The sequence below is a fragment of the Oxyura jamaicensis genome, chromosome 5, assembly GCF_011077185.1.
Source record: "Oxyura jamaicensis isolate SHBP4307 breed ruddy duck chromosome 5, BPBGC_Ojam_1.0, whole genome shotgun sequence".
Classification (NCBI taxonomy): Eukaryota; Metazoa; Chordata; class Aves; order Anseriformes; family Anatidae; genus Oxyura; species Oxyura jamaicensis.
Genome location: NC_048897.1, coordinates 21,460,716 through 21,474,498, shown reverse-complemented (window position 1 = coordinate 21,474,498; position 13,783 = coordinate 21,460,716). Strand labels below are relative to the sequence as shown.

At 39.2% G+C, this 13,783-nt stretch overlaps 2 protein-coding genes across 2 annotated transcripts in view; both read right to left on the bottom strand.

Annotated features, from left to right (window-relative positions):
• Nucleotides 1-4,293, bottom strand: part of SPTBN5 (spectrin beta, non-erythrocytic 5) — a 104,539-nt gene extending 100,246 nt beyond the window's left edge. The window contains exon 1 of the mRNA XM_035327117.1: nucleotides 4,169-4,293. The gene's annotated coding sequence lies outside the window, so the exon portion shown is untranslated. The remainder of the gene's footprint in view (nucleotides 1-4,168) is intronic.
• Nucleotides 4,294-5,122: 829 nt separating this feature from the next.
• EHD4 (EH domain containing 4) overlaps nucleotides 5,123-13,783 on the bottom strand; it is a 26,256-nt gene continuing 17,595 nt past the window's right edge. The window contains exons 5-6 of the mRNA XM_035327867.1: nucleotides 12,190-12,354; nucleotides 5,123-9,656 (exon numbers count right to left, since the gene is read on the bottom strand). Coding sequence (XP_035183758.1) covers nucleotides 9,120-9,656; nucleotides 12,190-12,354 — 702 coding nt within the window. The 3' untranslated portion in view covers nucleotides 5,123-9,119. The remainder of the gene's footprint in view (nucleotides 9,657-12,189; nucleotides 12,355-13,783) is intronic.

Here is a 13,783-nt window from a genome sequence, read left to right as displayed (position 1 = left end):
CAGCAGCCACATAAGACATGTTAGTTTTTTTCAGCACCCTTTGTTATCTGCCCGTGATCTTGTTCTGCTTAAGACAGAAGAGGAGACCTTGAAGATCAAACAGACCTCACACCGAAGCAGCATAGCTTGCAGCCCCAAGGCTCCTCAGTCCCCAGCCCTACCCCACTGCTCTCCCACTTCTGGCACCACTGTCTAAAACACAGAGGGATGAGAAACTTCCTTTTGACCTGACTGAAAGTTCATTTACTTTTTGAAATATGCCTCACAAGCCATCTGTCAGTTCTCAGTCCCTCTCCAAGACAGGGACAAATGTTTAAACCCCATTGCAAAAGTGATTGTCACAGCATTGCAGACATGGAGTTCACAGCCCCAGGGCTGTTTGCCATGAGGACAGACATATGGACAGCAGAGCCCCAAGCCTGCAGATGCCTCCTGAGCTGTTTCCCAGGTGGCAGCTTTGGTTTCCTAGCAGCGTTGTCCTTGTCCACTGGGATGAAGGATTCTGCTGGGGTCTGGGCTGGAGGGAAATACATTGGCATAGGTGAGTGCAGGTGACTTTGTGTGCGCTGATGTGTCCCTACATAAGGTCATTCACAGCTGAGTCCTGTGACCAAACAAGCCTGCCAGTGTACCAGGCTCTGAGCTGCCACTGGGCAAAGCCACTTCGGATTTAAAAGCCATATGGCCATACTTGTGCCATGGAGGACTTGAGCTTGTTCACTTGGCTGAGATGAAAGGTATGGCTCAGCCTGTCACCCTCCACCAGGTATGCTTTGAATACACATGTCCCTGAGGATATGTGAAAAATCCCATTTGAGATCCACTGAGAAGGTTCCCCAGATCTCAAAGAAAGTAAGTACAAACACAAGTGGAGGACCATGACAGCTTGGCCCTCTACCCCCCACAGCGTCCCAAGCAATATTGCTTCCACATGTAAAAATCTCCACGCAACAAACATCTGGGCCTTGACTGTGAAGCAGGAAGGGAGCCCTCAGGCCAGCCTAGCAAACCACAGTGTGGTAAGTTAAGCGCAAGCAGGAGCCAGCAGCCTGCTGCTCCCAGGCAGCCCTCCTCTCGCCAAGGCACATGTGGAAACAGGGATGGTTTCTTACCACTGCCCCCACACAGTTGCGTTGTCTCTTCTAAAGACAAATACACAATACGCTGTTTTCATATATTCCATCTCTTTCTGAAGAACCATCAGGAGCATGTATTTGCAGCATAGGTGGAAACAGAAGCACAGTCCCCACCCTCCTAATGTCTACCACGAGAGCCTCGCCTGCTGCCTGGCATGACTAACACACGGCCACCCAAGAGGCTTGGAGATGGCCCAGCAATGCTCCAACCCGCAGCTGAAATTCAGCTATGTCAAGGCAGTGTAGACACTAGTGGTATGCACTGTGAACACAGAGTACTTCCTGACTACGTCTTGAATTACCACAAAGAGCTACTTTTTGGACACCAAGAACACTAGAGGAAGCAATTATTGCAAGAAGCTGCTGCTCACTCATTTGGGATATCAAGGCTGAGGAAAAGATATAGAGTTAGTCAAAAGCAGCATAGGAGAGGCGTGAGTCCATACAACTTCTCTGTTTTTACAGGCCTCTCAGCTGAACTTACAGGCCTCTCGGCTGAACCTAAATATCCAAATATTTTTCCCAGCTCCTCTCTCCACGGGGCACCAGCTCACCGGTCCCTGGAGTACCCCCCTGCCATTCCCACCTACCTGCCTTCCTGTGTTGCTGCCACCGGCCGCCCCGTGTGCCACCCACCTGCAGGCAGGGCCCCCGTGGATGGAGCCCCAGCTTCTCCGAAAGCTGAACTCCGCCTGCAAGGATCTAAACCAACATCCCGGGATGCAGGCTTATTATAAGCCTCAGCCTCCCCATGCTCTAGTCTAAACTAGAAGTGGCTTTTCTTTTTTGAATAGTTGGCTAGAGGCTACATGACATCAACAGGGAGCAGAACTCAAGCAGAACAGTCGAATTACATCATCCGTATGAACTGGAGCCCCTTGCTGCATTTGAAAAAGAAGACAGCTTAAAGCAAAATCAGATGGATTTATTTTTCCTGGCATGAAGAAATTCAGTCATCTTTTTGAAAGACAGAAAATATACATTTGCTTGTTTAGTCATGAATTAAAGGCCTTTTCTCCTTGGAGCTGTTTATATTATCTTGAAATTTTCCTTCTGTTTCTGAACCTCAAACAGTTAACATAAGAGCTTCAAAGGCTTTGTGGGATGTGCACATGGGACAGACTTTAATTCTCTTTCCATTTCACACAAACATAGATAAAGGGTTTCAAGTGACAGAATAACTAACTTTTTGAACATACTGAAAATGATCTTAGAAATCTCCGTGTTGGTAATCTCAAATCTGAGCAGTACATTTTTATCCTTGTGGTTTAGATTTTTCCATTGTTACTCATTGCTACTATGGAAGACCACTGCAGGAAGAACAGCAAAAATTCTTCCCCTTTACAGCTCTATTTTAGGGGCCTAATTATACATTGGAGTGGTAAAGCATTTAGCCCTATTTAGCAATGAAACAAAATTGTGAGATGTATGTGCAGATTGGTGCTTACCAACGTTAGTGCCAGAGTACTGCGTCCTACCCCCAGGAATGGATTATGTCATGGTGTGCTCTCAGGTTTTGCCCTCCCATCACCCTAAGCAGCTGATTACAATCACAGCTCCCTCCCAGCCCACGTGTCCCAGTTTCATTGTGAAGGCCACCAAGTCACATTGAATAACTGAACATAGCTGGCAAAAATGTAGAATTACATAAACAGTTAAAATTTTTAAGAGTGAACATTTTACCAGATAGGAGGTAAGACAGGGTAGCGCAAAATGAAGAAAAAATGCAATTATTGTCCATTACAGGTCAAAATTGCCAAGTCTAGAACTTAATGGTTATAGTTACTGCTGGTTATTTCCCCCCTCCCCCTCCAGACTAGACAAAAAATGTATGCATTTTCAAAATACAGAGTGATCAGAACTTGGAAATCAGTAAGCATCAGGAATATCTTTCAACAGTTCCTTGGTTAAAATGTTTAAAAGGAATGATGATCAGACGATCTCACAGTGCATCTGAAATGCATTATCTGATAGATAGATGATAGATAGGTAATATCCAATGCCTCTGTACAATAGCAATAGGTGTAGCTAATTCTTTTAATTCTAGGACTGCAGAATGAGCTAGAAATCTCCAGAGCTCCAGGCTGAAGTGGAATATGAGATGCTGAGCTAGCAACCCCTTGGAAAGAACATGAACAAGCTCTATCATGGAAAACAGAATAGACAGGATAACAAGTCAGACCTAGTGTTAAGGAGTTTCCAGTGTTCATGGGACCAGACAAAAAGTACCTGTGAGTCCAGTCTATCACCAGGTACAAATCTGTGCTGGCATGTAGTCTTGTAGGGAAAGGGAGATGAACCCATCTCAAAATACACTTTCCATGGGAGAAGGTATTTTTCCTTCAGAGATCAAAAGAAGCTCAATATAATTGCAAAAAACACACGCACCTCCTCCCAGCTGTGTTTTGTTCAATTACAGGTGTTTGCTGGATTTGGGCATTTATTTCCAGACACTCATTACCATGAATACGGAGAAAAGGGAAGCACCTTTCTCCAGAACAGGTATGTTTGTCCATCTAAGCAGAGCAAGGCAGCCAACTCTTTTTTCCTAGGATTCACTACATAAATCAAGCAGCCTAGCCCACAGGCCAAGGTTTCTAAAGATCTTCTTTGCTCACAGTTATTACTTGAAGCATAATATAGCCTTGGATGAGAGAAACACGGAATAAAGTAGTCTCTACTCCAAAGCACTTATAAATACACCAAACGTAGGAGCTAAAAATAAGGGTTGGAGAAATTAAATGATACAGTAAGCAGAAATAGAAATATTTCACATAAAGGGTGCCAAATATTATAAGTAACAACTGCAAATTTCACCATCAAAATGACAGGCATCCACCCACTTTTCTTGTCCACATATAAACTGAGGATTAGAGGAGAACATCCAACTATGAAGTGTGCAGTATTCTTTTCAAAGTTTAAAATATCTTGGATATTGAGTGTGAAATATACCATACTACTGTCTGCCTCCCTCCCCCCCCTCCCCCCCCAAAAAAAAGAACCCACAAAACAAACAACAAAAAAACCCCTACCTCCAAACTCCATTAAATATCATCTTCTCCAAACTGTTTCTGACTTTCAAAAGGAACAGTTGAAGTGAACCACTGCAATTCAACAGCAGTGTAGCCTCAAGGAACACACAACATATTGTTTGCACATGAAACATTCCTTCACGTGACATATGGCATGCCCACCACAAGCATAATAGCATAGCTTGCTAACACTGCAACCCACAAAACCCTTTAACTTTGCAGAAACTTAGGAGTAGTAGCTGGACTGTAGCATCCTGGTGACACAGATGCATCTCTGGAGATGCTTCAAATCAATAATTTGTATACAGGGGAAGGAGAGATGTAAGTGGAATAAATTTAAGCACAATATTAAAGTGAATATTCTGCTGATATCATTAGTCATTTATAAGCAGTGGGTAGCACAGCATGAAAAGATGTCATTGATTTTTTTTTTTTTTTGGAAAAGCATATGGCAAAGTATTTTAGCTAGACTTTTCAATCTATTGTTATTTTTCCAGGTGAGCGCCCCCCTTTAATTTAAAAGAAAGGCCTCTCACATCTCAAGTTTAAAACTTTGAATCCGCACAGGAAATTACCCCATGTTGATTTACCTTCCATACTTGGGCTTTAAGAAAATTCCATGCTTAGACACTGAGAAACTTTAAAATTGCACTCTGCTATAAAAAGCTTATACAGAAAAGTGCTGGAGTTATTTCTTTATTTATATTTTTCCTTTTAAAATACAAATTTAGATTCTGGAATCAAGCCTTGGCGCTGGCAGTATTTTCAGCAACAAGTTCAAGGACACAGAAGGGGAATAGCCATAATCTATTGTGGATGCATAAACTGAGGTGAGAAAATAAACAACTTCCCAAATAGCTACTATGCTTATGAGTCTTAAGTAGAAGAATTGAAAAAAAAAAAATCTCGTCACTGAAAGGTTACCTTTCAGAAAGAAATTTACAAACAGAAGTGTCAGGTAGTTCAATATTAGTTTATTAAATCAGCAGTTTTTATCACCACTTTCTAAAAATGATTACAAAGCATATTAAAATATATTACAGTATCTGCAAGGAATTTATTGTGTAATAAAAAGTGCAACAATAATGAACTTACAGCTTTGTTTGCCTAACTGGACAAAGTGAAGCGCTCTGCACAGATCAAACTCCCTCAAAGATAAATTGAGTGCCTTTAAAAGGGAAAACACAGTATTCAACAAAAGTATTAGAAAAGGTGAGCATGTGAAGTACAAAAAATTCATGTTCATTCTCTCCATGCTAAGTTACACATACCCAAGAAAACATACACTTCAAATTCTCTGCTTGAATTCCAACAATACAAAGAGCCAAACTGAGTGCACATGTTGAAGGGAACAAAGTGAGAAGAAAAATAGTGTGCCCTTCAAGTACTGGAGATAAATTATGTTGAAAAATCAGGGACTGGATACCACTGCTTTGATACCATATTCCATGAAAGTTTACACTATCCTTAACTAAGAAGCAGGACCTCATCCTGACCTGAAGACCTTTGTAAACTCTCCATTTTCAACCTGTCACAGTTTTGAAAGGGTCTTGCTGTGCTGTAGAGTGTGGTTTTCAACAGCTGTCTCACATTTTTTCTTCGAAACAAAAATCTAATTGATTTCTGTGGGAACAAAATTTCACTTGGGAATTAAAACTGTTGCAGAACAGCTAGAGAAGAGGTAAAACCAGCAGTGTCTACTTTGGTTTACAGCAGCAGACTACACCAATGAGCACTAATTTCACAGAATGAATTATTGACAGTTTTGAATGATCCTTCAGCAAATGTAATCAAAATCCTTGTCATAAAATGGCCAACCAATCCAAGACCTTGTTCTTTGTTGAGCAGAGATTAACAACAACGTCAAATGAACAACAGAAATTACTTCATACTGCTGTTCCCAGTAACTACCCACAGCACAATTTCATGAGAAGGTAATCCTGCTCCCTTCTCTCCTCCTCATGCTCCTTATATATTGTCTCACTAACTCAGCAGAGCACTGTCCAGATTGCTTCCCCTGAGCAATAGCACTCTACTAGATTAGTTTAGCTGCACATGAAACTGCAGTTTAAAGTCCACATGAAATGTACTTGAATTCCTATCAACTAATTATGACCTCTGTTAACATGCCAGTGCACTGCACCGCTTATCTAGATATGCATTCATTGCATGCTGGTCCTCAAATGCTTCTACTCCTCCACATCAACAGTGAATCCACCTCTACTCTGCTTTGTGCATTCCCTTTCCCCTTCAAATCTTGCAGGGAAAGAACAAAACATTTCAACTATATCTAAAGAAAATATTTAACTTATCACAATAATGTATTTCAATTTGTCCCCTCTAAGTCCAAGTTAGCACATTCTCACGGAGTTTGAAAAAAAAAAAAAAAAAAAAAAAAAAAGGCTGTATTCTCCATTTTACTACTGCTAAAACTAGAAAAAAATAAATCACTGAGAAACTATCCTGCTCCTCTCCCTTTGCTACAGGAGAATATTTCTACTGGCACGGGATCACATGGCTCCAGAACATTTGGAGCATCAATCCTGGAAGCTACACATGGCGGGAATTCAAACACAACCCCACCCTGGAACCCTGTGCAGGAGAAGAGCAAGGTAAGTACAACATAGCTGGAAGATCAGCAGCTTCCAAAATCCTCTCAGCTTTGCCCACTCTACATTAGGCACAACACACAAGTTTTTTCTTCTGGTGGCTTTCCTTGCAAAGCTATTCTGGTTGGTCATTAGTGTACAAACTTGTCACTGACTACAGAAACTACCCGCAAACAGCCTGATTTTTAACATCCCTTGCAAAGTCAATATAATACTTTTTGTTCAACTAAAAATAAATTACATAGAGAATCAGTTACTCTGCAGACACGTGGTGTCACAGGTAGATTCCTGGTCAAGTTTCACAGCTCTACAGAAGTGCACAGAGATGCACTACGGCTAATTTGGCTCCTACCATAGGTCTAACAGAAATAAAGTTGGTATACTTGAAATATAAGAGAAAAAAACTAAGAATAAGACAAAGCAAGCAAGTCCTCAAGAATGATTAACTATGCTAGGATATCCTTGACACAGGCCCGGAAGCCTGGCAAGGTGAAGGTGTTCTTCTGTCACTACTTAAAATAGCTTTGTTGTTTTCACATGGAAGAGACCTAGCAAAGTTCATGGTAATTTCATATCAGAATAAAAAAGATGCAGAAAGATAAGAGGTCCAGAAAGATTTGAAGTATGAAAACCAACTGACAACCTACAAACATACAGTTTGAAGAAAAAGCTGAGGCTCTTCTTAGATCACCTACAAATCTGAACATTTAAATGTGACTTAACTCAGAGACAACACTCAAACTACTTCCCTTCCCACCCCCACTGCAAAGATGCTAAAACACTTTTTGGCTTGCTCTATCTCAGAAGGCACTACTGCTAACACTTATTGAGACTCAAAGAAAAAGTGCCTGAAGTTACAGTACCTTTGATATGTAGGGCATTTCATACAATAAATGGAGTACAAGTCAATTCTTGCTCACATAAATAGAGACCTACACTGACTGCCAAGTTTGATTTCAGAAAAGAAGTGGCCCTCCCCAAAAGACAGGTTCACAGGACCAAAAATATACCTTCTTTTAAGGTAAAATTACCTTCTTTTAAGGTACTGGTAAAATCAGTTGGAAGCCAATAGGTTCAACATTTGATTGTGTTATTAGAAAAATGACCATTAATAATCCATTCTTTTAGTTTTAATAAAAGAATATTTGAAGGGACCAGTCTATGACTTATTTCATTCAATGTAAAGGTTTCTGTTAGTGACCCCAACTTTCAGATCTGCTGCCCTGTCAATCAAATCTCTCTTCAATGGTTGTCAGCTACCTGTTGGCAAAAGAAAGAGCTAAAAAACCTTTTTTTTAAAAAGAATTATAAGATAATATAGATACCTGTATAATTAACTGTAAATAAAAATTAAATACCCATGAAAATTTCTCAAGACAATTCAATGTGCTTTGAAGATGCTGACTTTGAACAATGCACCTTTTCTGAACATTGTATGAGGCTTTATTGCAATTGAAACTTTTTTTCCTTAAGCTTATGAAAACATTCTGTTCTGACTTTGAAAAAAAATCAGGAATTTGCAGTGCAGCTAAACTGAAACCTCAAACACCAAATCCAAAGAACAAAGGAGATTCAGTTCTTTTAAAGATAATACTGAGTATATAGTGCTGTACAAAACTGAGGCCGCAGCTCTTCGGATAAGACACAGTGATGACAGACTGAAAGAATCGTTTTAATATTTTGTACTTTTTAGCTATAAGCACCAGAGTTTTAAAATAAGTCTGCTCATAAACAAGTCTGCTCGTATTCTGAGCACTTACGATTCTTGCCACAACTTTACTCTTTCTCTACTCCCAAATTAAATAAGAACAACAACAAAAAAATAGAAAAAAATATTTTTTTTTATATCTGCTTTTTCTTAACCTATAGAAATATTGACATTCCCTTGACACCTCAAGTATGCTTTCTGTGTAGAAAATGTTCCTCTCATATGCAGGTGAATATAACATTTAGAGCTTCCTTGCACTAACTAAAATAAATAGTTTGGAGTAACACGTGGTTGCTAAGTGCTTAGGTTTGGTGAAGATCAGTGATTTTATACATTTTTTTCTGCTTTATGGCTGTAGAGGCAGCAAGATATGGAAACAACACTATAGAAACATTTTCACCTTACCATCCACGCATTACGCTAGATCTATACAAGGCACTTGTGATAAGCATGTCTCAGTGAAGGTCAGCAGGGACTACTACACAAATGTTTCCCTGCTACTATGCTTCTAATTTCAGTAACTTGCGTGAAATGGGCTGTGAGGTTAAAAGATTTAAGCCTAAATTCAAATTTTGGTAGTTTCAACGCATTCATTGAAAGACATCCAAAATCCTCATTCTTCTCCTAATGTTTTTCACTCTGCTGTCTGCAAAGGTTTCCTGTGAGATGGTGGCACCAGGTGGGAAGGCAGTGTGCCAGGCAGTTCATATCCATCCAGTTTAATCTTGATGAGATGTTTTGCTAATGCAAATTCCTCTTCATCCAACATCCCATCACCATCACAATCTGCGAGTTTCCAGATCTTCCCCAAGACACTGTTGGGTAGTTTGGAAGTCACCATCTCTTTCTTTGCATTGATCCCGGATATTTTGCCATTGATTGGTGATAAAGTGTAGAAAATCTCATCATAAGCAGGTTTATCTTTGGCAACAACCCATTCTTCTTCATCAGCTCCTTCCTTTGCACCTTCTCCATATCCCTGGCCAAAAGGTCCTGCCATGGTGCCATCAAATGCCCCACCGTGAACCAACTCTGTGGGCATATTGCTTTCTTCTTGGCTGATCAGGCTCATCAGGGAGGCAATCTTGTTGGCCAACATATTATCCACAGCTTCAATAAGCTTTGGTTTCAAAGAGTGAAATTTAGTGAAGTCACAAGTCTCCAACTGCTCCTGTCAAAGACATAAATATTTCAGTGACAGCAGTTAGAAAAACTTACTATACACTGAAAAGCTTAGAGTCACAGAATGGTTTGGGTTGGAAGGGTCATTAAAGATCATTTAATTTCAACTCCCCTGCAATGGTCAGGGAAACCTACCACTAGGTCAGTCTGGTATTACATTGGTTAAGAAACAGGCTTCAAATGAAAATAATCTTTTGAAATAGACCCCACAATTGAAACTCAAATTTCTCTTGAAGGATAAGCAAGGTGGACACATACATATCACACCTAATACATTGATCAAATGTATTGAGACATTTTTGCAACAGTGTTCCTCAATTCAATTGCATTTACAACAGTTTTCAAAATGGCTGTGCGTAAGAACATGGCAGTTGATGTTACCTAACAACTTTCCATTTGATGATTTTCTTCCAAACATCAAAGAAAGTATGCAAGTAGGGCCTTAGTCTTGCTTGCCCTTCTGCAAGTGTTTAAAGTTAGCAAATACATTCAAGAGTTTGCAGGTCTCATCTCATTTTACAGATTAAACTTTTTGTTTTTTAGTAGGTTATGAAGCAATGTCCTTTACCAATAATAATAAAAAAAAACACTGAGCTGGGGTAACAGCAGAAACATTTTTATAGCAGTGCTGCCAGAAGTCATCAAGTCATTTATAGAGTTATCATCTTGTGTATAAATTCCTACCAACCTCAGTGAGATTTTTAACTAGGTGATATGTGCTATTTCAACACAGGCCCAAGCATGTTTTACATCAGAAAATTTAAAAATTAAATTTTGTTTAGGCAGTTACTTATTGATTTCTACATGCAAGAGGCTAACCAGGAAAGAGGAGTTACAGTGGAAACAGACAAACTGAAAACAAAAAGAAGACGTGTTAAACTGCTTTGACAAATCCCATCTATCTCAGGGAGCTGCTCCCCTGCATAACAAAACTGTAACAATACAAACCAAGAAACTTGAAGTACAGACAAATTGCTTCACCCATACACAAAGAAGTTTGCATTTCTTAAAGGAAATACTGCCAACGAAAAACAATCACTCCATTCAGGTGAAGTTTATGCATAATCACCTGATTTACGGCAACTGATCAGCATAAATTTATGATATACAGTAACTTAGAAAGTAAAGGTCAAGTTTGCTATCTGTTTTCTCAGTTTTTTCCTCAGTACAGAAGTCAATGATCTCTCATGTATATATTTGCTGCCATCTGCTGCTGAGGCTTAGTGATATACATTATTAGTTTGATAAAGTTCTGTGCAAATTTTGTTTCAATATCCAAACTGACAAGTCACTTATTCTCTCTTTTCTTATCACAAAGAAAAAAAAAATGCAATTTTTCCACGTGAATTCCTTTCTAAAACCTAACTTCATGAAATCCTTCCTCAACAATTCTGCCTGTGAAAATCTAGATGTAATAGATCTTGTACTAAATCTACAAATTACTGTCTCATGCAAACAATTGATCCCTAAGTTAAATATTTTAAACTGTAAAATAAACTTTTGCATCCCTATAGATAGGTTAGGTTAATGAAAACAGCTAGTCATCACTCTTTATGATTAACAGTGTAGATATATCACATAAATAGTCAGAATAATGTGCAAATATTAATCTGAAAAACATTCTCCATCACGTGCTTGACTAGCCAAGGTCAGCCCAAACTGCATGTTCCTAATCTCAAGTACATCAACTTGGGGACGCAGATATCTTCTAATTCAAAGATCATTCAAGAAGCCTATGATCTGAGATCAAAAGATTGCAAAATGAGGCTTGAGGAGTAAATTGAAAAGCATGGCTAACACAGCATAGCTGTCGTTCCCTAACGAAAAAAGTGGGTAGTAAGATTTGCACAGAGTTCAAAAAAGAAACAAGAGGTAAAAGATATTAAAAAATTAACAATAAAAGTATAAATTGAGAACTACTTTTTCTTCACAGAATACAGCTCAAAAGGACAGGGAAAAATGAAAATCACGGTTTTCAGAAGTGGAAGCTTTAAAGCTGGACTTTTCAGGTAACCTATTGCCTTTGTTACTTAATGGCAAACAGCATCAGTAAGAGCAAGAACAGAGAAGGGTAAATATGAATGATGTGTGACTCTGGGCATTTTCACCTATCCAAATACCTGACAGAATTACAGAAGTGATATAAACACCCACATTTAGGACACAGATCAAGAAACAGCTTAGCCTATAAGAGTTCTCTCACATTTTATTTGTACCATCTTCTAAAACATTTAGTACTATCTGCCAATAGGAAACAAATATTGACTAAAAGGACAGAAGGTTTGATTCCTTATGGCAATTTCTACAGTCTTGTATCTGGGGATGCACACACACTAAGGAAATTATCAGCCATCTTCACTGCCTCCAAGTCATGCTAACACCAGTGCCTGTCACTTCTGCTCTTTTGCCATTTGCCTGAAATCTCCAAACTATAATGCTGACACGCTCTGTTCTATCTTTTCTAATTTGTCAATCGTGTCAGAACATTATTATTTCAGTGGAAATATAATCTATTGTTTTACCTGCATTTTTTTGACTTCAGGGAAGTCTCCTGCTGAGATATGATATTCTCTTTGTAGCTGGCCATAGATCTCAGGTAACCTGCTGATCAGTTCTTTCTTCTTGTTCTCTTTTCCAAAAACAGAGGGCATTTCTTTTTTCAGGTAGCTGATGATATAAGCATGTACCTAAGAAGAAGCAAAGTTGAAATCAATACTACTGCTCATATAAGCTTCACCCAGGTCATAAGAAGAAACAGAATGAATAAAGTCATCTCAAAGAATAAGTCGTCTGAAGGACAATGTATTATCAACAATTGTTTGCTGAACCTCATGTTTACAGAAAGAGGTGTCAACTAACTTTTGCTGCTTTCAGTAGTCCTTTGAGAAGCTGAGAGAAAGCAACTGCTTAAAAAAAAAAAATACAGACTTTGGAAAAAAAAAAAGTGCAGTTTGAGAAGGAGCATTGTACACCATTTTATCAGTACCAACAGTGAGAGCAAAAGCAAGGTCCTAAAACACCATCCTATCACTTACATACTGGATCATAGAGAGAAAATGTGCCACACTAGTCTGTCTGTCTCAGTGGTAGAGAGTTGTAACTCTATTTGTCTTGCCAATTATTGTGAGAAGCAATGGGATAATGGCTTGAGTAATCCCAGCATGTTAAGTGGCAGGGCTATCTAACTGAAGTGACAAGGCATTCCTACCTTTTTACTCCCAGAGAAGTGAGCACATAGTCTATATTTATGTAGCCACAAAAGGATGACAGAGCAGTTAGTATGTTATAATAACAGCATGCCTTGGCTGCCCTTCAAAGCCTTGAGAGAAAAGCAGAGTCATTCCAGCATATTAGGGAAGGCATCAATTTATGATGACAAGCCCTAGAACACATCAATACTTGCAGACCATTTTCAGTTTTTCATCTGCTGTGATCACGATAAACCAACACTGGTGTCAAAATATTCACCCTGCCCACGTACCCTCCTTCCACCCTTACCCTCAAACCATTCATCTCTTCCCTTGCCACCCTCCCACCGCCTTTCACCAACAAAAGGGATCTGTGTGGCCACATGGCAAGGGAGCTGGTCCGGGACAGAAACTGTGGGTTGCATTTGTTCTCACTGGGGTGAATTCATTTATTCCATTCATCGTGTAGGCACAGATACTCATGCCGTACAAGGGAGGGAAGCGCTAGGTCAGGCTTCTTCTAGAAGCAATGCACATACATCCATTACAACTTGAAGTAATTAACATGCCTTCTTAAGCTCTGACCCAAGAAGGACCACTGAAGTCAAATGATCTCTGTAACAGGATGAGTCCTTTAAAGAACTCAAACCTTTCTTTATTTAAGAAACAAACAAACAAAAAGATGCAGCTGTTTCTCAGACATAATTTTCAAACACAGAAAAAAATACAAAATTAAGAATGTCTATCATTATCATACCATAGAATATAAAAAAGCTGCAATTTTGAGTGATGGGCAAAGAGATTACCACAAAAGAGAAGCAGTAGAAAAACACGATTATGCCGATATAGTGATGTGTACAATAATTAACTACCACCAAAACACCACAGAACGTGCCTTATTTTCTTCTGGAAAAACCTTACACATAAA